The sequence below is a fragment of the Oncorhynchus clarkii genome, chromosome 20 (assembly GCF_045791955.1).
Source record: "Oncorhynchus clarkii lewisi isolate Uvic-CL-2024 chromosome 20, UVic_Ocla_1.0, whole genome shotgun sequence".
Taxonomy (NCBI): Eukaryota; Metazoa; Chordata; class Actinopteri; order Salmoniformes; family Salmonidae; genus Oncorhynchus; species Oncorhynchus clarkii.
This window is the reverse complement of record NC_092166.1, coordinates 63,936,667-63,961,331: the sequence shown is the minus strand read 5'-3', so window position 1 is coordinate 63,961,331 and position 24,665 is coordinate 63,936,667. Positions and strand designations below refer to the sequence as shown.

The following is a 24,665-nucleotide window of genomic DNA, read 5'->3' as shown; positions in this document are numbered from 1 at the left end:
CAGTGATCGTCAAGCAAATAACTGGTCGGTCTCACGGTAATTGACCATTAAAAAACATAAAACACATCTAGCATCTCCTTGCTTCCACACACAGCCTACAAGCCATTTAAAAAAGTCTAATAAATCAATGTAATATCGCCTACACCTTCACAATAAATCCATGTTAGACAGGTCTAAAGAAACATGATATGAAGAAAATGTAGTCCATTTCAGAACAGCATACTCTGAGCTTTCTTTATGTTAGGTCCTGATGTGGCTATGCCAAATGGCAGTGGGCTACACCAGTTCATTTAGCAGACATGATTTGCTTATAATTCCGTGGCATTATTTTATTTAATAGTATGAAGAATACAATTGAACAAAGCTGAATAAAAGATACATATTTTCTCCAAACGATTTGAGGGAGTGCACACATGCAGCTATTCTGTGTTGAGCAGTTAACAAAGAAACAGCTACTCCAATATGCTTAATTTAGAGTTATTAATGTAACTTTAGTTCTATAAACGTTGGGCTATATGTTTGGTCGTTTAATACATTGTAAGGCTGCATGATGAGACTAATGATGATTTGAAAAAAATTGATTGAAAGGGAAGAGCTCGGCTTTGTATTTTTGCGAATGGTGTACACAATCCAATAGTCTCATATACAATTTGACAAGCACTTGATAATGCCTCGAATTTAACGCCAGCATGCCCTTTGTGGCTGTAATGCACCCTAAAAAAAATCCATGCCTTTTGCGGCCCGGAGTGCTGCGTTGTGCCCTTCTCCCTGAGTGTGCGGCACAAGCCGAAGTTTCTCTCGCTCACGTGATCGGGTCTTTCTCACAGGGTACAAGATAAGACAGACAAATTCCAAGGTACATATTGAAGATATTGGAAGAATTGTCTACATTTACTTTGTCAGCAATCAAGATGAAACGGCCAAACGAACAGCAAAAGCACTAGCCTACGTCAATCTACTATACCCCATTGTACTAAAGTCAACCTATTCAATTCTGTGTGCAAAATAAATATTCCAAACATACTCTGGGACAGTTGTGGGATGCGATAGATCTCAAATTAATTACAACCACGAGCATCAAAAAAACTTTTTTATGCAATGTGGCTGACGCAACAGATCAGAACATTTAGCTTAAAAATTGTAATAAATGATTAGGCTTTTCCTTCACATTATAAGCGCAGCAATGCACACATCATAGTTGGCTATAAGCACGAATGTTCCATTATCGGGAAAACACCATGATCAAAAGTGACCAAAAATGCAATTATGCATGTTATGCTTTGATTATAAATGGTGCCTTTTATAGTGAAAATTCTCACGCCCCTTGTAAAGAAGATTAATGTCCTTAATTTTAAGAAGTTATTTGGCCACTTTAGTTGTCATACAAACTTTGAAGTAAACTCAGCAAAAAAAAAAAAGTGTCCTCTCAATGTTAACTGCGTTTATTTTCAGCAAACTTAACACATGTAAATATTTGTAGGAACATAAAATTCAACATCTGAGACATAAACTGAACAAGTTCCACAGACATGTGACTAACAGAAATGGAATAGTGTATCCCTGAGCAAAGGGGGAGGTCAAAATCAAAAGTAACAGCCAGTATCTGGTGTGGCCACCAGCTGCATTAAATACTGCAGTGCATCTCCTCCTCATGGACTGCACCAGATTTGCCAGTTCTTGTTGTGAGATATTACCCCACCTCTTCCACCAAGGCACCTGGAAGTTCCCTGACATTTCTGGGGGGGGAATGGCCCTAGCCCTCACCCTCCGATCCAACAGGTCCCAGATGTGCTCAATGGGATTGAGATCCGGGCTCTTCGCTGGCCATGGCAGAACACCGAATGTACGGTCTTGCAGGGAATCACGCAAAGAACGAGCAGTATGGCTGGTATCATTGTCATGCTGGAGGATCATGTCAGGATGAGCCTGCAGGAAGGGTACCACATGAGGGAGGAGGATGTCTTCCCTGTAATGCATAGCGCTGAGAACAAGCTCAGTCTGATGATGCTGTGACACACCACCCCAGACCATGACGGACCCTGCACCTCGATCCCACTCCAGAGTACAGGCTTCGGTGTAACACTCGTTCCTTCGACGATAAACGCGAATCCGACCATCGCCCATGGTGAGACAAAACTGCAACTTGTCAGTGAAGAGCACTTTTTGCCAGTCCTGTCTGGTCCAGCGACGATGGTTTTGTACCCATAGGTGACGTTGTTGCCGGTGATGGACCTGACTTACAACAGGCCTACAAGCCCTCAGTCCAGCCTCTCTCAGCCTATTGCGGACAGTCTTGAGCACTGATGGAGAGATTGTGCGTTCCTGGTGTAACTCGGGCAGTTGTTGTTGCCATCCTGTACCTGTCCCGCAGGTGTTATGTTCGGATGTACCGATCCAGTGCAGGTGTTGTTACACGTGGTCTGCCACTACGAGGACGATCAGCTGTCCGCCCTGTCTCCCTGTAGCGCTGTCTCACAGTACGGACGTTGCAATTTATTGCCCTGGCCACATCTGCAGTCCTCATGCCTCCTTGCAGCATGCCTAAGGCACGTTCACGCAGATGAGCAGGGACCCTGGGCATCTTCCTTTTGGTGTTTTTCAGAGTCAGTAGAAAGGCCTCTTTACTGTCCTAAGTTTTTAAAACTGTGACCTTAATTGCCTACAGCTTACACTGTTAGTGTCTTAATCACCGTTCCACAGGTGCATGTTCATTAATTGTTTATGGTTCATTGAACAAGCGTTTAAACCCTTTACAATGAAGATCTGTGAAGTTATTTGGATTTTTATGAATTATCTTTGAAAGACAGGGTCCTGAAAAAGGGACGTTTATTTTTTTGCTGAGTTATATAGGCCTATGGGCTAGGCTACATTAGGTGAGCGACTATGATTCAAACAAGTTGACAAGAAAAGGCATTGTTTCTTATGCTGGGCATCATTCACAAGTGATTGGCTAATATTGTCACCCATCACACTATTCTTGATTTAATCTCGTCTTTACATTTACTAAGTAATATATGTGACATGTGTTTTGATTTAGAATCGACCATTATCAAGCACCTGTATCAAAACAGGCAGAGGAAAAAATACATGTCATCACTTAAATAGCGAACGGGGGACTTTTCCCCGTGGTTTATTTTCATGCCAGCCAGGTAAGGTATTCTCCTTTCGTAAATATAAGCAATGTACTTAATATTAGGAAAGTTAAGAAATAAATGTAGTAGGCCTAGCCTATAGAAAGCTGATGGGATCCTATTTTTATTACCGACCATCACTTGGTTTTCTCCCGTAACTACATAGCCTATAGAAATGTTGCTCAACATGAGCTCATGGGCTCTCATGAAGTGTTTGATTAGATTTTCAAAGACATTTGCATTGATGTCAGAGTGATTTGAGGGACAATAGAGTGCTGAGTACCAGGCAGTTAGCAAGTTTGGTAGACTACTAATGACCAGCAGCAGCATCAGAACTTGGAGAAGCCTAATTACCGGGACTAAACGGTCATGTGGAATTTGACTGCCTTCATGACTGGTGACAGCCGGTAATACGGTCACCGCAACAGCCCTAGGTGTGATCACCATTTGCCTCATTCAGCATGATACCTTCTTTGCATAGAGTTCGTCAGGCTGTTGATTGCGGCTTGTGGAATGTTGTCCCACTCTTCAATGGCTGTGCGAAGTTGCTGGATATTGTCGGGAACTGGAACACGCGGTCATACACGTCGACCCAGAGCATCCAAAACATGCTCAATGGGTAAAATGTCTGGTGAGTATGCAGGCTTCCAGGAATTGTATAAAGATCCTTGCGACATGGGGCTGTGCATTTTCATGCTGAATGGAACGACAATGGGCCTCAGGATCTCTTCACAGTATCTCTGTGCTTTCAAATTGCCATCGATAAAATGCAATTGTGTTCGTAGTTTATGCCTGCCCATACCTTAATCCCACCGCCACCATGGGGCACTCTTAAAGTTGATATCAGCAAACCGCTAACCCACACGATGCCATACATGTGGTCTGCGGTTGTGAGGCCAGCCGGATGTACAGCCAAATTCTTTAAAATTACTTTGGAGGAGGGTTATGGTAGAGAAATTAACATTACATTCTCTGGCAACAGCTCTGGTGGACATTCCTGCAGTCAGCATGCCAATTGCACGCTCCCTCAAAACATGAGACATCTGTGGCATTGTATTGTGTAACAAAACTGCACATTTGAGGAATGAATTATTCCTAACACAAGGTGCACCTGTGTAATGATCAAGCTGTTTAATCAGCTTCTTGATATGCCACACCTGTCAGGTGGAAAGATCATCTTCCCAAAGGAGAAATGCTCACCAACAGGGATATAAACAAATGTGTGCACAAAATTTGAGAGAAATACATTTTTGTGCGTATGTAAGATTTCTGGGATCATTTATTTAATCTCATGAAACCAACACTTTACATGTTGCGTTTATATTTTTGTTCAGTGTATTTGGGAATATATTTCATTGGACAGACATGATTCTGTATTAGACCTGTCATCTCCTAATCAATATAATAGTAGTAGTAACAGTAGCAGTAAAAGTAGTACCTGTTGTGGGTCGGCCTGCTGGCGTGGGTTTTGGGGGAACTTCCTCTGGTTCTGTAAGAGCTGTTGGAGCTGCTGTGGTGAGGTGAGCTGTTGCTGCTGGGGGTTCTGCTGCTGCTGCTGGAGGAGGAGCTGGCAGGCCTGGGGGAGAGGGATAGACGACTGTAAACACCTGTTACAACACCCTAAGAAGAGGAGGGCAGTTTGAACACAGCAGATAGAGTGAAGAGGGGTATGGACAGAAGTTGATGTCTGATAAAGCTGTAAGATCTCAAAATATGTTTTAAAAAGAAATTGGGCCTACAGTATAGTTGGAAAGTATTCAGACCCCTTCCCCTTTTCCACATTTTGTTACGTTACAGCCTTATTCTAAAATTGATTTAAATAAATAAATTAACTCAATCTACACACAATACCCCATAATGACAAAGCAAAAATAGGTTTAGACATTTTTGCAAATGTATTAAAAATAAAGCCAGAAATACCTTATTTACATAAATATTCAGACCCTTTGCTATGAGACTCAAAATTGAGCTCAGGTGCACCCTGTTTCCACTGATCATCCTTGATGTTTCTACAACTTAATTGGAGTCCACCTGTAGTAAATTCAATTGATTGGACATGATTTGAAAAAAGGCACACACTTGCCTATATAAGGTCCCACAGTTGAGTGCATGTCAGAGCAAAAACCAAGCCATTAGGTCGAAGGAATTGTCCGTAGAGCTCCGAGGCACAGATCTAGGGAAGGGTACCAAAAAGGTTTCTGCAGCATCGAAGGGCCCCAAGAACACAGAGACTATACTATCATCATTCTTGAATGGAAGAAGCTTTGAACAACCAAGATTCTTCCTAGAGCTGGCCGCCCGGCCAAACTGAGCAATCGGCAATTTGGCTTGAATGCTAAGAGTCACATCTGGGGGAAACCAGGCACTGCTCATCACCACTCCCGAATGGTAAAGCGGTCAGTCCCTGGTTCGAATCCAGGCTGTATCACATCCGGCCGTGATTGGGAGTCCCATAGGGCGGCGCACAATTGGCCCAGCATCGTCCGGGTTTGGCCATCATTGTAAATAAGAATGTGTTCTTAACCGACTTGCCTAGTTAAAGAAAGGTTAAAATAAAATCACCTGGTCAATACCATCGCTACGGTGAAACATGGTGGCGGCAGCATCATGCTGAGGGGATGTTTTTCAGTGGCAGGGACTGGGAGACTAGTCAGGATCGAGGGAAAGATGAACGGAGCAAAGTACAGAGATCCATGACAAAAACCTGCTCCAGAGCAATCAGGACCTTGGAAGGTGAATCTTCATCCCAGTCTAACAGGACAACGACCCTAAGCACACAGCCAAGACAAAGCAGGAGTGGCTTCGGGAGAAGTCTCTGAATGTCCTTGAGTGGCCCGGCCAGAGCCCGGACTTGAACGCGATCGAACATCGCTGGAGACACCTGAAAATAGAGCTAAAGGCTAGAGCTGCCGCTTTCAAGGAGCAGGAGACTAATCCGGACACTTGTAAGAAATCCGCTATGCCCACTGACGAACCATCAAACAAGCAAAGTGTCAATAAAGGATTAAGATAGAGCCGGTGTAGTAGTATTAAAAAGCGCGTCAGATGTAGCAGGGCTTAAACTATTACGGACTACAAAGGGAAATCCAGACGTGAGCTGCGCAGTGACGCGTGCCTACCAAACAAGCTAAATGCCTTTTATGCTCGCTTCGAGGCAAGCAACACTGAAGCATGCACGAGAGCACCAGCTGTTCTAGATGACTGTGTGATAATGCTCTCTGTAGCCGATGTGAACAAAACCTTTAAACAGGTCAACATTCACAAAGCCGCTGGGCCAGACATATTACCAGCACGTGTACTCAAAGCATGCGAGGACCAACTGTCTTCACTGACATTTTCAACCTCTCCCTAATACCTAGAGGGACCACAATAGTCCTTGTACCCAAGGAAGCGAAGGTAACCTGCCTAAATGATTACCGCCCCGTGGAACTCATGTCGTTAGCCATGAAACGCTTTGAAAGGCTGGTCATGGCTCACATCAACAGCATCCCCTTGGACACTTTAGACACACTCCAATTCGCATACCGCCCCAACAGATCCACAGATGACACAATCTCATTCGCACTCCACACCGCCCTTTCTAACCTGGAGAAAAGGAAAACCTATGTGAGAATGCTGTTTATCGACAACAGCTCAGCGTTCAACACCATAGTGCCCTCGAAGCTCATCACCAAGCTAAGGACTCTGGGACTAAACACCTCCCTCTGCAACTGGATCCTGGACTTCCTGACAGGCCGCCTACAGGTGGTAAGATGTCTGCCACGCTGATCCTTAACACTGGGGACCCTCAGGGGTGTGTACTTAGTCCCCTCCTGTATTCCCTGTTCACCCACGACTGTGTGGCCAAACACGACTCCAACACCATCATTAAGTTTGCTGACGACACAACAGTGGTAGACTTGATCACCGATAACGATGAGACGGCCTATAGGGTGGTCAGAGAACTGGCAGTGTGGTGCCAGGACAACAACCTCTCCCTCAATGTGAGCAAGACAAAGGAGCTGATCGTGGACTTCAGGAAAAGGCGGGCCGAAGAGGCCCCCATTAACATTGACGGGGCAGTAGTGGAGCGGGTAGAGAGCCTCAAGTTCCTTGGTGTCCACATCACCAACGAACTATCATGGTCCAAACATACCAAGACAGTCATGAAGAGGGCACAGCAAAACATTTTTCCCCTCAGGAGACTGAAAAGATTAGGCATAGGCCCCCAGATCCTCAAAAGGTTCTATAGCTGCACCATCGAGAGCATCCTTACTGGTTGCATCACCACCTGGTATGGCAACTGCTTGGCATCTCACTGTAAGGCGCTAGAGGGTAGTGCGAACAGCCCAGTACATCACTGGGGCTAAACTTCCTGCCATCCAGGACCTATATAATAGGCGGTGTCAGAGGAAAGCCCATAAAATTGTCAGAGACTCCAGTCACCCAAGTTATAGACTGATTCTTCTGCTACCGCACGGCAAGTGGTACCAGAGCGCCAAGTCTAGGTCCAAAAGGCTCCTCAACAGCTTCTACCCCCAAGCCATTAGACTGATGAACAATTCATAAAAATTGCCACCGGACAATTTACATTGACACTGCTGCTACTCGCTGTTTGTTTATTACCTATGCATAGTCACTTCACCACCACTTACATGTACAAATTACCTCAACTAGCCTGTACATAGCCACGTTAATCTTATTGTGTTACTTTTTATATTAGCCTACTTGGTAAATATTTTCTTCTTTAACTGCACTGTTGGTTAAGGGCTTGTAAGTAAGTATTTCATGGTATAAATTTGCAAACATTTCTAAAAACCTGCTTTTGCTTTGTCATTATGGGGTATTGTGTGTAGATTGGGGGGGAAACAATTTAATCCACTTTAGAATAAGGCTGTAAAGTGACGAAATGTGGAAAGTCAAGGGGTCTGAATACTTTCCGAATGCACTGTCTATATTAGAGGCCGACCGAATAAATCGGTATGGCCGATTAATTAGGGCCAATTTCAAGTTCTCACAACAATCGGAAATCGGTATTTTTGGATACCGATTTGGCCTTTTTTTTCCAACAATATTTAACAAGGCAAGTCAGTTAAAGAACACATTCTTATTTTCATTGACGGCCTAGGAACGGTGGGTTAACTGCCTTGTTCAGGGGCAGAACGACAGATTTTTACCTTGTCAGCTCAGGGATTCAATCTGGCAGACTTACGGTTAACTAGTCCAACGCTCTAACCACCTGCCTCACGAGGAGCCTGCCTGTTACTCGAATGCACTAAGAAGCCAAGGTAAGTTGCTAGCTAGCATTAAACTTAATCAATCATAATCACTAGTTATAACTACACAACTACACATGGTTGATGATATGACTAGTTTATCTAGCGTGTCCTGTGTCCTAATCGATGCAGTGCACATTCACGAAAAAGGACTGTCGTTGCTCCAACGTGTACCGAACCATAAACATCAATGCCTTTCTTAAAATCAATACACAAGTATATATTTTTTAAACCTGCATATTTAGCTAAAAGAAAGGTTAGCAGGTAATATTAACCAGGTGAAATTGTGTCACTTCTCTTGCGTTCATTGCACGCAGAGTCAGGGTATATGCAACAGTTTGGGCTGCATGGCTCAATGCGAACTAATTTGCCAGAATTTTACGTAATTATGACATAACATTGAAGGTTGTGCAATGTAACAGCAATATTTAGACTTATGGGTGCCACCCGTTAGATAAAATACGGAACGGTTCCGTATTTCACCGAAATAATAAACGTTTTGTTTTCTAACTGATAGTTTCCGGATTTGACCATATTAATGACCTAAGGCTCGTATTTCAGTGTGTTATTATGTTATAATTAAGTCTATGATTTGATAGAGCAGTCTGACTGAGCGATTGCAGGCACCAGCAGGCTTGTAAGCATTCATTCAAACAGCACTTTCGTGCGTTTTTCCAGCAGCTCTTCGCAATGCTTGACATTGCTCTGTTTATGACTTCAAGCCTATCAACTCCCGAGATTAGGCTGGTGTAACCGATGTGAAATGGCTAGCTAGTTAGCGGGGTGCGGACTAATAGCGTTTCAAACGTCACTCGCTCTGAGACTTGGAGTAGTTGTAACACTGCTTCGAGGGTGGCTGTTGTCGATGTGTTCCTGGTTCTTGCCCAGGTAGCGGCTATACTGTTACACACACTGGCAATACTAAAGTGCCTATAAGAACATCCAATATTCAAAGGTATATGAAATAAAAATCGTATATAGAGAAATAGTCCTATAATAACTACAAGCTAAAACTTCTTACCTGGGAATGTTGAAAACTCATGTTAAAAGGAACCACCAGCTTTCATATTTTCTCATGTTCTGAACAAGGAACTTAAACGTTAGCTTTCTTACATGGCACATATTGCACTTTTACTTTCTTCTCCAACACTTTGTTTTTGCATTATTTAAACCAAATTGAACATGCTTCATTATTTGAGGCTAAATTGATTTTATTGATGTTTATATTAAGTTCAAATAAGTGTTCATTCAGTATTGTTGTAATTGTCTTTATTACATTTATTTTATGTCTTCCATTTCCTAATAATTGCTCCCACAGTTGATTTCTTCAAACCAAGCTGCTTACCTATTGCAGATTCAGTCTTCCCAGCCTGGTGCAGGTCTACAATTTTGTTTCTGGTGTCCTTTGACAGCTCTTTGGTCTTGGCCATAGTGGAGTTTGGAGTGTGACTGTTTGAGGTTGTGGACAGGTGTCTTTTATACTGATAACAAGTTCAAACAGGTGCCATTAATACAGGCAACGAGTGGAGGACAGAGGAGCCTCTTAAAGAATAAGTTACAGGTCTGTGAGAGCCAGAAATCTTGATTGTTTGTAGGTGACCAAATACTTATTTTCCACCATAATTTGCAAATAAATTCATTAAAAATCCTACAATGTGATTTTCTGGATTTTTTTTATTCTCATTTTGTCTGTCATAGTTGAAGTACCTATGATGAAAATTACAGGCCTCATCTTTTTAAGTGGGAGAACTTGCACAATTGGTGGCTGACTAAATACTTTTTTGCCCCACTGTATGTAAAGAAAAAAGTGGATGTGTTATTTTAGTGTTCCCTTTATTTTTTTGAGCAGTGTAAACACACACACACACACACACACATACTTGAAGTCAGAAGTTTACATACACTAAGGTTTGAGTCATTAAAACTAGTTTTTCAACCACTCCACAAATGTCTTGTTAACAAACTATAGTTTTGGCAAGTCGGTTAGGACATCTACTTTGTGCATGACACAAGTAATTGTTCCAACAATTGTTTACAGACAGATTATTTCATTTATAATTCACTGTATCACAATTCCAGTGGGTCAGAAGTTTACATACACTAAGTTGACTGTGCCTTTTAACAGCTTGGAAAATTCCAGAAAATGATGTCATGGCTTTAGAAGCTTCTGGAAGGCTAATTGACATAATTTGAGTCAATTGAAGGTGCATCGTGGATGTATTTCAAGGTCTACCTTCAAACTCAGTGCCTCTTTGCTTGACATCATGGGAAAATCAAAAGAAACCTGCTGAGACCTCTGAATTTTTTTGTAGACCTCCACAAGTCTGGTTCATCCTTGAAAACAATTTCCAAACGCCTGAAGGTACTACGTTCATATGTACAAACAATAGTACGCAAGTATAAACACCATGGGACCACGCAGCCCTCATACTGCTCAGGAAGGAGACGTGTTCTGTCTCCTAGAGATGAACGTATTTTGTTGCGAAATGTGCAAATCAATCCCAGAACAACAGCAAAGGACCCTGTGAAGATGCTGGAGGAAACAGGTACAAAAGTATCTATATCCACAGTAAAACAAGTCCTATATCGACAACCTGAAAGGCCGCTCAGCAAGGAAGAAGCCACTGCTCCAAAACCGCCATAAAAGAGCTAGACTAAGGTTTGCAACTGCACAAGGGAACAAAGATTGTACTTTTTGGAGAAATGTCCTCGTCTGATGAAACAAAAATAGAACTGTTTGGCAATAATCACCTTTGTTATGTTTGTAGAAAAATGGGGGAGGCTCGCAAGCCGAAGAACACCATCCCAACCGTGAAGTACGGGGGAAGCAGCATCATGTTGTGGGGGGAGGGCCTGGTGCACTTCACAAAATAGATGGCTTCATGAGGGAGGAAAATTATGTGGATATATTGAAGCAACATCTCAAGACATCAGTCAGGAAGTTAAAGCTTGGTCGCAAATGGGTCTTCCAAATGGACAATGACCCCAAGCATACTTCCGAAGTTGTGGCATAATGGCTTAAGGACAACAATGTCAAGGTATTGGAGTGGCCATCACAAAGCCCTGACCTCAATCCCATAGAAAATTTGTGGGCAGAACTGAAAAAGCGTGTGCGAGCAAGGAGGCCTAAAAACCTGACTCAGTTACACCAGCTCTGTCAGGAGAAATGGGCCAAAATTCACCCAACTTATTGTAGGAAGCTTGTGGAAGGCTACCCGAAATGTTTGACCCAACAAATTAAAGGCAATGCTACCAAATACTAATTGAGTGTATGTAAACTTCTGACCCACTGGGAATGTGATGAAAGAAATAAAAGCTGATATAAATCAATCATTCTCTCTACTATTATTCTGACATTTCACATTCTTAAAATAAAAGTGGTGATCTTAACTGACCTAAAACAGGGAATTTTTACAAGGATTAAATGTCAGGAAATATGAAAAACGGAGTTTAAATGTAATTGGCTAAAATGTATGTAAACTTCAGACTTCAACTGTATATAAAAACATTGATGCTTCAACCAACATGGCTTTAATTAGAACAAATCAAACTAAGGTAAATTTTTGTGTTCCTCAAGGCTTTGTTCTCTGACCACTACTGTGATTATTCTAGTGTTGTATAGGAGTATAGCTACTCACCAGCTGGAACTGGATGTGCGGAGGGTAGATGCTGCTCAGCATGGCGATGTGCTGGGGGGACAGCTGAGGGGGGAACACGCCCCCTCCTACAGCCCCCACCCCACCCACACCTCCGACTCCACCCACACTGGGAGGCGGCATCTGCTTCAGCACAGAACCTGGCACCTGGAACACGGACTATCGTGTTACCATGGGAACGTGGAATATAAAGCATCTTCTGTCCAGCACATTCCATTTCAAAACAGAACATCAGTGAGTGCACTCCTCATCGATTTGGTGAGTTTTTTTTTTTTAATCCATTGAGTGTAGTCACCTAAATACTCCCATTAGCCTATGATCAAGAGCAGGCTGATGAAATAAATCACTTCTCTGGAAACAACGTTTCACAGAAAGAACTTACTAAGAAACCAACGGACCAAAAATATTTTGTTCTGAGCAGAGGTTTGTTTGGGCATATAGGAGACTGATTTACATAAGGGAGTCCCTTGAAAAAAGCCCTGTAAAGGTGAACGTAAAAACAACTGACTACTTCTAGTCTGATAAAATGTAAAAAAATATATATAAATAATAAACAAAAGGGTACCTGAGGTGACAGGAACTGATGAGGCACTTGTGCTCGTATCCCTGCAGACGGGTTTATGGGTGGCACACCGGGCTGGTGTCTGGACGGGGGCATCCCACCACCGCTGCTGCCAAACATGTTATGAACACCCTGACAAGGAAACAGAGGGAGGGAGTGGGTTACAAACATGGCTGACTCTTTGACAGACATAACGATGGGGGAGATAGGGTGGGAAATGAGACGATACAACGCTGACACAGAGGAACTGATTTTGGGGGACTTTTTACTTGATGCTTAAAGGGAAAATCTGCAATTGCTGCATACATTTTTTTTCTATTAAATGATATGTAGTCATTGATTTTTAAAGAACACAATTTATGAGAGATGGACAGTAAGATACGTTTCTATGTACAGGGAGATGTGGTGAAGTAGCCTGTCCCAGATCTTATGAAATAACAACAACAGTCAGTTGGCTAAAGCAGAAACAGATCTGGGACCAGCTTAGTGGTGAAGCAATGAGCCGATGGTCTAATGGAGACAGAGGGACACAGCCTTACTTGTCTAGGGGGGATAGTGTGGTTGTAGAGGGGGGAGGGCTTGTAGACAGAGGGTGGAGAGTACTCCTCCCCAAGGCACCCATCCTGATTGGTGAAAGGCAAGGTCTGCTGATCACAGTGACAGCCAATCAAAGTAGTTTCCCAATATGGGGGAAGAAGTAGGCGAGACAGGGAAGGGACCGGAAGAGGGACACCAAAAGAAGGAGGGCACACGAAGAGGGACACCAAAATAAGGAGGGAACAGGAAGAAGGTTACCAAAAGAAGGAGGGGAAGGAAGAAAGAGACATAGAATAAAGTGTTAATGAGACAAGTGGTACTTGGAGAAGTCAGAGGTTGCGTCCGAAATGGAACCATGTACCATTTAGTGCACTACTTTTGACCAATACCTATAGGGCTCTTATCAAAAGTAGTGTACTATAAAGGGAATAGGATGCCATTTGAGACACATCCACAGAGCGTTGCGATGGTCTGCGGTACCAACCTTGTCATAGTAAGGCCCAGGGTCGCCAGGCCCCATCTCTTTGGAACCAGGTGAACGGTAGACCATCCCTCCTCCTCCCATGGCTCTCTGCCCTCCTTTACGCATCTCTCCATTGTAGTCATTCAGGCCCATCCCTCGCTTCTCTCCTTCCATCTTCTTATCCTGAGGAGGACCAGGGGCCAAGTCCAGAGGCCGCCCACTAGGATCATCACCCTGCAAACACAGCACATATCCTCATCACTACCACCATCATAAATCAACCCCACCATACCTATTGGCATGTCACGCTCATTGTAATAGATACAACAACACATTTCTCACTACATACAGTATCTCAAACACACAGTAGATGCCTGTGAGCTCTAAACTTAGCCTTTTCTCTGAAACTTACCAGGAGCCCCATGTTGGAGAACTGTTTGTTCATGGGGTTCATCCAGGAGTCTCCTCCTCCACTCTTCAGGGGAGCCTGAGAGACAAACATACAGATATAACATTTCTGGCAGTAGGTTTTCTGGCACAAACAAATGTAATTTTCCCACCAAAAGGCCTCGTCAAAAATCCAACTCCTCTCAAGTATCTGAATGAGGCAACCACCATAGAAAACCTAACCTAACCCATTGTGGATGCTGTCCTACCTTGTTGTTGGGCTTCTTGCCCCCGTGACCTTGGCCCCAGCCCCCACTGTTGTAGGACGAGCTGCTGCCCTGGGATCCAACACTGTTCCACACCCCTGCTCCTCCCTCCTCCTCTTCCTCCCAGCTGGGGTGACGCGAGGCCGCCACCTGGTCTCCCTCACCCCAGCCTCCTTCTTGCATAGACTTTGAACCTGCTATGGAAATAACAATGAGTAGCATTATTACACCAATAATATGCTGTGTGTTATGACGACACTGAAAATCTGTGATTGTGTCGATTTTTTGGGAGACATTTTGTAAACAAACCCTATGTCTCCACCATTAATGGTTAAAAAGTTACTGACGATTTACTCTGAGAATTTAGCATGATCAGAGTGAATAGAATATTATAACGGCCATGGACATAAATGGTCGCTGCTCACTAGAACTCGTCACTGCTCTGTGGGCAGAATGGCACTAACTTCACGACAGTCCGCTTGTAGTTTGCCAAAGGACACTTCAAGGACGCAGACCATGAGAAACAAGATTATCTGGTCTGATGAAACCAATATTGAACTCTTTGGCCCGAATGCCAAGAATCACGTCTGGAGCAAACCTGGCACCATCCCTACGGTGAAGCATGGTGGTGGCAGCATCATGCTGTGGGGATGTTTTTCAGCGGCAGGGACTGGGAGACTCGTCAGGATCGAGGGAAATATTAACAGAGCAGAGGGAGATAAGAGAGATCCTTGATGAAAACCTGCTAAATAGCTGTGCAGCAATGGGAGAAACTTCCCAAATACAGGTGTACCAAGCTTGTAGTGTCATACCCAAGAAGTTGAGGTTGTTGTCGCTGCCAAAGGTGCTTCAACAAAGTACTGAGTAAAGGGTCTGAATACTATGAAAATGTGTAAATTAGTTTATTTGTAATTTGCAAAAAAATATATTTTTAAAGTTTTTTGACATTATGGGGTATTGTGTGTAGATTGATGAAGGGAAAAATCAATATACTACATTTTAGAATAAGGCTGTAATGTAACAAAATGTAGAAAAGGTAAAGTGGTTTGAATACTTTCCGAATGCACTGAACCTAAATCAGACATCGTCATGTCTTTTTGAGGCTTTACAGTAGTTAGTTTCCTTACCAGATTTGATGGGGTTGGGTGAGGGGTTTCCCCAGCCAGAGGTGTTCTTCCCAGGTTCCTCCCCAGGGTCTCCCCAGCCAGTGGGGGTCTCAGTGGGCTTCCCCCAGGCTGCAGTGCCGTTGTCCACCGGGGGGTCTGAGGGAGAGCCACCGTCCCAGCCAGACGATGGAGCTACACACATGGGCAGGGATAGGGATGTATCCATCAGTGATACAGTGGTGTGATTTATGTACTGTGCTCTATAGGTTGATGGGAAAGACTGATTTCTATAAGCCTTCCACTCCGCATGTCTATTAGGTAATAGGCTTAAATCTTATATTTAAAAAATCTATGCGAACGGTCCAGCACATCAGCCTAACAGTTAGTCTCTTACCCATCCCTGGAGCTTTCCCAGGTCCAGGTCCATGGCCAGGGTTGATGTCCCTGCCTCCCATCCCAGTGGGCTGCCTCCCAGGCCCAGGTTGCTGCTGTAGAGCTGGAGGCCCAGGCTGCTGCTGTTGGGGCGGTGGTCCTGGTCCCTGGCCGTGCATTGGCAGCTGCTGACCAGCGGGAACGCCGTTCTTCTCCCACAGGTTGACAGTCTTGTTATTAAACTGGCTGGGGTCTCCCCAAGCCGACGTCCCATCGTCAATGTCCATCTTCCTGCTAATGAATTGTGGTGAAGGTTCCTCCCAACCGCTGGACTGCGGCCCCTCTCCTCCGTTAGGACCGCTGGGGATGGGTCCGGCCGTCCAGCCTGAGCTGCTTTGGTTTTGGGCCTGGGGGCCCGATGGTCTCCCCCAGCCCTCTCCTCCTTGCATGTCCCCTGGGTCCAGTGCTTGCTGCGGTAGCGGCTGCTGCTGGGGCTGTGATTGGTGCTGCTGCTTTTGTGCCATGGGGCCTTTCACAGAGGCTGTCTGGCTGTTTGGCATCTGTGACGGGTGCATTTTCCCACCCCCCCCTCCACCCCAACGCCCCTGGTGGGGTTTGCTGCCCCCCATGTCCACACCTGCCCCTCCTCCACATGTACCTCCTGCCCCCCAGGCTCTCCTAGGGGCTCCCTCGTCCCAGCTACCCCACGTACCGACTTCTGAGTCTCCCCCACCTTTCCTTTCCTCTCCCCATGCTCCTCCTCCACTGCTTAATTTGGCCTCTCGCTCTCCCCAGTCCCCCCCACCCCTCTCCCTCTGTCCACCACACCCTCCTCCATCCCTCCCCATCTCCTTCCATCCTCCTCCTGTCCCCTTCTCCTCCTGGCTGCCTCCCCAGCCACCACCTCCTCCTCCACCTTGGTTACCCTGTTGTCCATTATCTCCCCACCCTCCTCCTCCACCACCTCCTCTACTACTACGTTCCCTCCCTCCACCCCACTCTGATCCTTCGTTCCCCCATCCTTTTCCTTGGCTCTCCCCTGGTCCTACCCCACCCCAGCCTCCTGTAGGCTTCCCCTGGCCTGGTCCAAGGCCTCCTCCTCCTCCCATACCTGCTCCAGTGGTCATTGACGCAGATTGTGTGACACCAGAAACATTCCTCATGTTGGATCCCGGGTGAGATGGTCCTCGGTTGGGTAGGGAGTTGCTGCAACCGCTGCTGCTGTTACCACCACTCTCCCAGCCTTCCCCAGAGCCACCAGAGGTCCCCAGGGAAGGGTTGGAGTTCAGGTTTGGAGCTGAGCCAGCGAGAAGGGAAGGAGAATCAGTAGTTGTAGCAGAGCCAGTGGAGTACTGAGAAGACGGACCAATGGGAGGTGGAGAGTTTTTGGATGAAGCAGACAACCCAGAACCTCCTTTTCCTGGTTCTAGGTCCCAGGCCACGTTCTGTCTGATCTGGGTCTGGCCCCAACCCGTGTTGGAGAGGACGCGCGGGTCCAGGTCATTGCGGCTGAGCATTGCCTGTAAGGCCACTTCAGGGTTGGGTGGTGGGGGATGGGAATACCGGTGGTGGCCATACCCATGGTGTTGATTGTGATTGCCGCCACCTCTGGAGTTTCCTCCACCGCTGGATGAAGAATGACCTCTTCCACCCCGGCCCCCCCCCCACTCCCCTGTGTCCCCCTCTGTCCCTCCGTCCCCCACTCCAACTCCCTTCTGATTGTCCAAAGCTCTTGTTGTAGTGGTGGATGATTTGGGAGAAGAGGCGGAGGCAGGGGGGTTGCCGATGCTGCCCCCGCTGCTGCTGCTGCTACTGCTGCGGCCGCCGACACCACCAGCCTCCCCTCCTGAATTGCCAACTCCACCACTTCCACCCATCCCACCTGAATTACCTCCCCAGTCTCCAACTGAAGACCCTCGCTCTCCTCCTCCTCCCCACCCTCCCTGAGATACCCCGGCGGTCTGAGTGTTACCCCCACTTCCAGCGCCCCAGGCTTTCCCTCCATTACCCCCCTGAGCGCTGTACCCCCACCGCGAGCCTCCACCACCCTCAGCAGCTCCACCTTCCCAACCATCAGTCCTTGAGGCACCCGTTTTGGAGTTAGCAGCGGGGAAAGGCTGGCCTCCCCAGGAGGAAGAGGTTTGGGAAGCAGAGAGGTTGTCTCCCCCGTTGCCTCCTCCCCCACAGTCTATATTGGCTCCCTCCCCTGTCCCCGCATTTTTTGGTCCTGCTCCGGTCTCCAGCGCCGCTCCACCCCAGCCCCCGTCCGACGGGTGCTCTCTTTCTCTGGATTGCATTTGGTGAAGTTGGTGCTGATGAGCGGATTGATTCAAAGCTAGAGGTGGGTTCCCCAGGGCCGGGGGAGGGTTGTTGGCAGACAGAGACCCAACCTGGCTCTGGAGGAAGGAAGAGGGGGGGGCACCTTCAGAGGAAGCTGCCCCAGCTCCATCCTGCTGCACTAGGGCAGGCCAGGCAGAAGGGTTGGCATTTGGGTTGAAGTTGGCACCAGGGATCCCCCCACTGCCACCAAGCGAGCCATCAGGGCCCACTGGCAGAGGGGAGGATTTGGGAATGGGTGGCAATGACGTCCCTGGGGCTGCATTCCCTTCTACAGGACCCTGTGAGGCAGCAGACCCCCACACCACACTGCCGGACAGCATACATTCATTGGACATTGAGAACGAGGAAGTGGGTGAAGGACTGCCAGGATCCCCACCTTTCCATGAGGCACAGCTGTTCGGCATTCCACCACCGCCCTCCACCGACGACTCACTACCGCTTCCTGGCCCTGAAGCTCCACCTCCTCCACTCCCGTCGCCAGGGGCGATGTTAGGCCACTCCTCTAGGTCCGAGCCGTCCACAATGACCTTCTCCCTGCCCTGAGAGGAGGGCAGGCTGCCAGAGCCCGTCCCCCACGTGGAATTTGCATAATTTGAAGAAGTAGAAGAAGCAGCGATTGATGATGAAGAGGATGATGAGGTGAGGGGCAGTGAGGGTGCAGCTGGACCCACATAGCCTGGACTGGAATCTGGACGGGAAACAACAAAGACACGAGAGACACACACATTGACTGCCGCTCAATTTTTATGGACTTGGACAAAGAGAGAACAAACAGTTGTCCCCAAAACGGTCTACCAAGACAAAGCGAGTAAAGTGGGATGCACTTCTAAAGTATTCAAACAGAGCCTAACTTTGCATGATGCCCCATGTCGACTCGTGCCAGACACCCACCTGAGGCAGCAGCCATGGTTGCGTTGAGGCCGTCTCCCCCTCCGCCCCCTCCCCCCAGTAGCATGGAGGACAGCGGCGGCTGGCCCCTCTTCAGTAGCACTTTGTGGTCTTGCTGGCAGCGGAATCGCGGGGGCACTTCGCGGGGCATGTAGCGCTGGGGGGCCTGGGTGCCTGCTGTGGGGGGCTGTCCGTTGGCCACCGCCGGCCGCTTCGCATTGTTCCCGCCCTGAGGGGGGGTGCCGCCTGCAGCCGCGGTGGCAGGGGAGGAGGATGCCGAGGGGGTGGGTCCAGGGCTGGGGGAAGCAGAGCTGGGGGCAACAGGAGACTGGGTGGACAAGGGCTTGGTCAATTCTGGCACTGCATGGTGAAGGAGAAGACAGAGAAGTTAGTAAGGAGTATAGAGGACATTCAGCATAAAAATGGTGATATGAAATTAAAATAATATTTCTTAGTGGATAATAAAACCTTTTATCTAGCCATCATCGTACGGCAGGGTAGCCTAGTGGTTAGAGCATTGGACTAGTAACCAGAAGGTTGCAAGTTCAAACCCCCGAGCTGACAAGGTAAAAATCTGTCTTGCCCCTGAACAGGCAGTTAACCCACTGTTCCTAGGCCGTCATTGAAAATAAGAATTTGTTCTTAACTGACTTGCTTAGTTAAATAAAGTTAAATAGAGTCAAATTGCCACATGCATCTAAACAATAGACCAGACCTGGTTCAAATACATCAAATACATAGCCAAATATACTACTTTCATTTGAAGTATTTTGAAATAATTGGCTTGGGTTATTTGAAATTGGCTTGGGCCATGAACAGGGGTATTTGGAAATAGCCACGGGATGACCGTTGAAACTATTTAAGGTTCTTTATCTATCGGAATATCTGTAGCTACTTTTTAAGTAAATAACTGCAGTCAACTTCTGCCCTAAGTTAGGAGATAAAGTATATTGCGTTGTTCATTTCACACTTCACATTTTTCATTTCGAAGCTTACTGGTAGTCCCCAGTCATATGCTATATGTTTTCAAGCACATAACGACGAGAGATCGTTACAGTATGGAAATTACAACTTTGCCAGCTAGATATCTTATAACTAAGTTAACTGTCTAAAATGTGCTAATTGCTCTGCAGTTGTACATTTGGTTTGCTAATTTAGTGGCTAGTTAGCTAGCTTCTTGCAAAATTAAGAGTCTTGGTAACAGCAGAGAATCCCCCTCCTGGATCTAGAGGCTTACGGTCTAATATTTGCTTTGTGCGTACAGCAAACTGAGTAGCAATTTTGCGTTACTTGTATAACTTTAAGAGCTGGGATGTCTGTCCTGCAAATTGTTTGTCAGAGACTGCATAAAATGTTTTCAATGTGTTCATGAGCATTTAGCTAGCATTCCCTATGGGATTTTACATATACTTGTTAGCATTGCTAACCTTTGGGGTTCGAAAATAGCACCCCTTGTGTTCAGTGCCAGTATTACCAAATATCCTGGGATCGCACAAGGATTCCAAAAACATTTCAAATAACCCAAGAGCAAATCAGACCGGAGTTAAAATGCATGGAGTATTGCAATATTTGTATGAGTATTTTCAAATGCATGTCAATATTTTCCAAATGCATTCCCTAATATGTACAGGGGATACTGGTACAGAGCCAATGTGTTGTACCGGTACCCCTTGTATATAACCACACTATTGTTATTTTGCTGCTGCTCTTTAATTATTTGTTACTTTTATTTCTTTTTTTTTTTTTAACTGCGTTGTTGGTTAAGGTTGTAAGCATTTGACTGTAAGGTCTACACCCGTTGTGTACAGGGTGACAAATATGGTTTGATTTAATATATTCCAATATTCAGTTACTTGTGAGAAGGATGGAAGAGGGAAAGAAACTGTGCTCTTTATCTGCTGGATAGTGTGTCACTGGAGTGACAAAGCACAAAGCCAACCGCATAAACAAACAAAGCTCAGGCACCCAGAACCAAAATCATGCGTAATTGCATCAGATGCTTTATTAAGTTCTGGTGGGAGAAATATTAGAAAATGTACTAATGAGACTAGCGAAGTCTCTAGCAAAGTCTCCACCCCTCCGAACAGAAACTCAAGACAGTTTTGGGCAAGTCCATGAGCCAAAGATGCAAGCACTTGCGAAATCGTGATTAATACAAATGATCAGTGACGAAAAATCTGCATACTGGAACAGTACTAAGTTCCTCATTAGGTGTCGCAAAAAAATGCTAGCGATGAGAACGACAAGACCGCCATAAGCAGACAGAGAAACAGGTGCGACGTTGTGAACATTGCAACCAGGTGAATCTAGCAGAGGACACAAAGACACCACTCACCTTTGTTTTTTTGCTCTGCAACCTGAAATAAGACAAAAGTACATCAAAAGCCAAATATGGAGATATTAATTAATTTGTTAAAGACATTCAAGTGAAAGACAAACATAACTGTATGAACATCAAAGTAGGACAATGAAAGAGTCAAATGTGTGGCAGTGGCACTGGCTGGTTGGAGTACTGTGGTCTGGACAGAGTGCCAGGCATAACAACACTAATCAACAATCTATTATTCATTACATTTCATTTATTGAGATGTGTTGTGTGTATTGTATACAACTTTGCAATACTGAATATACCCCAGCTGGCCAGGTCATCACAACTTGGTGATATCATGTAGCCTATAATCTGGTTCATCAGAATACTATTGTGTCAAAACAAAAGTCCTAAGAAAAACAATAAGACTGCAACAAGTTAAACTGAGCATCATTCTGGGCAAAGTTGTATGTTGGCGTGGAAATACATCTTTACCTTCTGAGATGCTTCCCTTTTCCTTTTGTCGTCTTTCTTCCTTTTCTTGTCTTCCATGAACTACTGTTCCCTGTCCTGATACTCTTTTCTGGGGGTGAGAGGAAATAGAAGAAACACATTATAAACCGCAAACCAATGCAACTGTCCTTAGAACAATCTGTATACTGGCTTGAGCCACAATGATTTACAAGCCTAGGGTTCAGAAGATTGCTTGGCAGGTTCACTGTTCATAGGGTAATTATCCACATAATACACCTGCAGGAAATTTCTGGCTTATCCTCCCCTCCAAGCCTTGTGATTTAGCCAGTAAAAGGATGGAGTGTTTAGGTCTTGTTCTAAGCTTTGAATGCTAAAGGCCCAGTCCTGTTGACAAAGCAGGGACACACTTTCTAATGCCTTGTTTTCAAACTATGACTTAACAGTAGCTAGCCTATGCCATGACAGCACTGTAAGGGATCTGAAGTATGGCTGCCTTGACACACCTATTAAAATGCAGTTACTGTTTCTAAAAGGCCAGATATACTAAACGGGTTGATGTTTCTCTTAAGGAACCCATAAGTAAGCATTCAAATAAAAAACGGGGCATGTAACGTTACATCACAAAAAATACATGAACAGCCAGCACACTCATTGTTGATAAGTCAAGGTGACACATCGCCATGAACACAATGCTCTGAAAATGACCTGTAAAGGCAACAAAACTGATCATGATGCGAATGTGCAGCTATCTGGCCCTTATTTATCAGTGGCATAGTTAACGTTAGAGGCTAGCCACAGTTGTCATGATTTCGGGAGCTCGGGGTAACTACTGTCAGCCTAGTTACGTTAGCTGCAACAGCTATCCTTCATGCACGCACGTAACCTTTCGTGCATGGGAATAAGCAACATAGTTCGCTAGCTACCTTTGCAAGTATGAAGGTGCAACAATTATTACAATGTAACTAGCTAATGCTAAACCCTGCCGATGGTGGCCATTCAGCAACCGTGGCTAACAACCAAAACGCTGCATGTCGATGGATGTTAGCCATCGTTATGAAACTATGGCGGGCTAAAAATGGACACACAAGGACAACAGGCTCAGATCACGAAACCGAGGAGCTAACGTTATCTATCCACGCAACACAGGTAGTTCACTGACTAACGGTAAATGGACCAACATCTTCATATTTTAGTGTACGCGAGGTCTTGCACCGACGCTAGCAAGGTAAAAGAGATGTAGCTAAATTAGCTATCTGCTGTGTCGACCAACTACACACCCTGTAACTAGTTGCTAAACTAGCTAGCAAGCTAACACCAAATTTGTTTTGTTTTTTAAATACAAGTATGCCAGCATTTTCTGCAGGATTACTACCCAGACTCCGGATTTATATTGCTACATTGGTCTGCTCGTGACTGAAGTGAGCGCCAAGAGAACTCCTCCAGAGGCTCACTCGCGCGACGACATCAACTCTGTAGCATGCTAGCTAGACATATTTTAGCACCGATGTCGACAGAAAATTGCTGCGTTGCAAGACTGTTAGCAATAGCCTCTTATCTATGGAATATGCATATTATTGCAAAATATGCATGCAGTTAACCAACAACTTTACAAATAGTGACGAAGATATACTCACCTCAGGAATCACATATGAAATAGAGCTAGCTAACTAAAGCTAAGATTATTTCCTCTTTCATCTGTGGCTAAAGTGCTTCAGTGCGAAATCCTCGGTTTTTTTTTGTCATTCGAGGCTACTTGAAAATCAACAGCCCCTAAACGAATAATGAAGTAACGTTATGTGGCTAACAAAGAAATATACTTGTTGGTGCTCTTGATTTCTAAGTAAGTACTATGATAATGTAAACCTAGCTAATGTGCAGAAGAATTCGTTTTTAAAGCGCTGGAAAGTCAGTTGGTTGACGGTCGGCCATTTTGCAGCTATGAATCGAATGTCTCGCCAGCAGCAAGCTCTCTCTGGTGGGGGTGAGGGAGATTTTTGTCCTTCAATTAGACAACTGTGGAGTTAGTTTCATACAGCATCATTACCGTTAGACAATAATTCCTTCGTCAAATAAAATACCAGTTTTAATGAATGTCATGGGTTGATCAAGTATGGACACTGTGTGCTGTTAAGGGCTGTCTTTGTAATGACGTCGTATTTCAAAAATGTCTGCCATAAAAATGTTTTAATTTCATAGATTTGGTATTCTAACTGAAACGTTTAGAGGCCCCCCGCCCCTCCCATATTATTTAGAGTCATTGATTGTAAATGTACTTTTTTGTGCTGCAGTATTGACTAAACCCTGAGAGTGGCGCAATTTCTTGCTCATTTTCTCCCCCAAATAATCCGCTCGTTTGCTGTCTGTCTGCGAGGCGTTTGTGTTCCTTTTTGTTGAACTTGTCAGGGATACAGTATTTTGGTTGCAACAGTGGTGAAATTCCAATTTGAACTGATTATAACTTTATTTCAAATGTACAAGTACAATTGTCTTCTTTAATTACTTGGATGCTGTCTTCAACTTATTTTTGGTCTATCAAGAAAGAGAGAAGCAAGGAAAACGAAATAAGGAGTGATGGACAAAGAAAATGATTGAGCAGGTGAACCAACAGAAGACAGGCTAGAGGAAAGAAGGACCAGGGAAAGTCAGGAACATGGGAAAAACAAAAATATAAAAGCAACATGCAACAATTTAAACGATTTGACTGAATTACAGTTAATTTAACGAAATCAGTCAATTTAGATAAATTAATTAGGCCTTAATATATGGATTTGATATGACTGGGCAGGGGTGCAAACATGGTTGGGCTTGGGAGGGCATAGACCCACCCACTTGGGAGCCAGGCCCAGCCAATCAGAATTAGTTTTTTCCCACAAAAGGTCTTTATTACAGACAGAAATACTCTTCAGTTTCATCAGTTGCC

The 24,665-nt window shown here is 45.1% G+C and overlaps 1 protein-coding gene across 7 annotated transcripts in view; it reads right to left on the bottom strand.

The window, feature by feature from the left end:
- Positions 1–23,694, bottom strand: part of LOC139376708 (trinucleotide repeat-containing gene 6B protein-like) — a 37,610-nt gene extending 13,916 nt beyond the window's left edge. For 2 of the 7 annotated variants that reach the window (XM_071119575.1, XM_071119576.1), the window contains exons 1-13: positions 23,380–23,694; positions 21,767–21,854; positions 21,299–21,320; positions 18,967–19,323; positions 15,758–18,763; positions 15,385–15,555; positions 14,261–14,454; positions 14,017–14,091; positions 13,626–13,838; positions 13,144–13,251; positions 12,608–12,736; positions 12,025–12,189; positions 4,570–4,728 (exon numbers count right to left, since the gene is read on the bottom strand). In XM_071119575.1, coding sequence (XP_070975676.1) covers positions 4,570–4,728; positions 12,025–12,189; positions 12,608–12,736; positions 13,144–13,251; positions 13,626–13,838; positions 14,017–14,091; positions 14,261–14,454; positions 15,385–15,555; positions 15,758–18,763; positions 18,967–19,323; positions 21,299–21,320; positions 21,767–21,823 — 4,656 coding nt within the window. In that variant the 5' untranslated portion in view covers positions 21,824–21,854; positions 23,380–23,694. Of the gene's footprint in view, positions 1–4,569; positions 4,729–12,024; positions 12,202–12,607; positions 12,737–13,143; positions 13,252–13,625; positions 13,839–14,016; positions 14,092–14,260; positions 14,455–15,384; positions 15,556–15,757; positions 18,764–18,966; positions 19,324–21,298; positions 21,321–21,766; positions 21,855–23,379 lie in introns of all 7 variants that reach the window. The other 5 variants (XM_071119577.1, XM_071119578.1, XM_071119579.1 and 2 more) reach the window with 4 other exon arrangements.
- Positions 23,695–24,665: the final 971 nt, after the last annotated feature.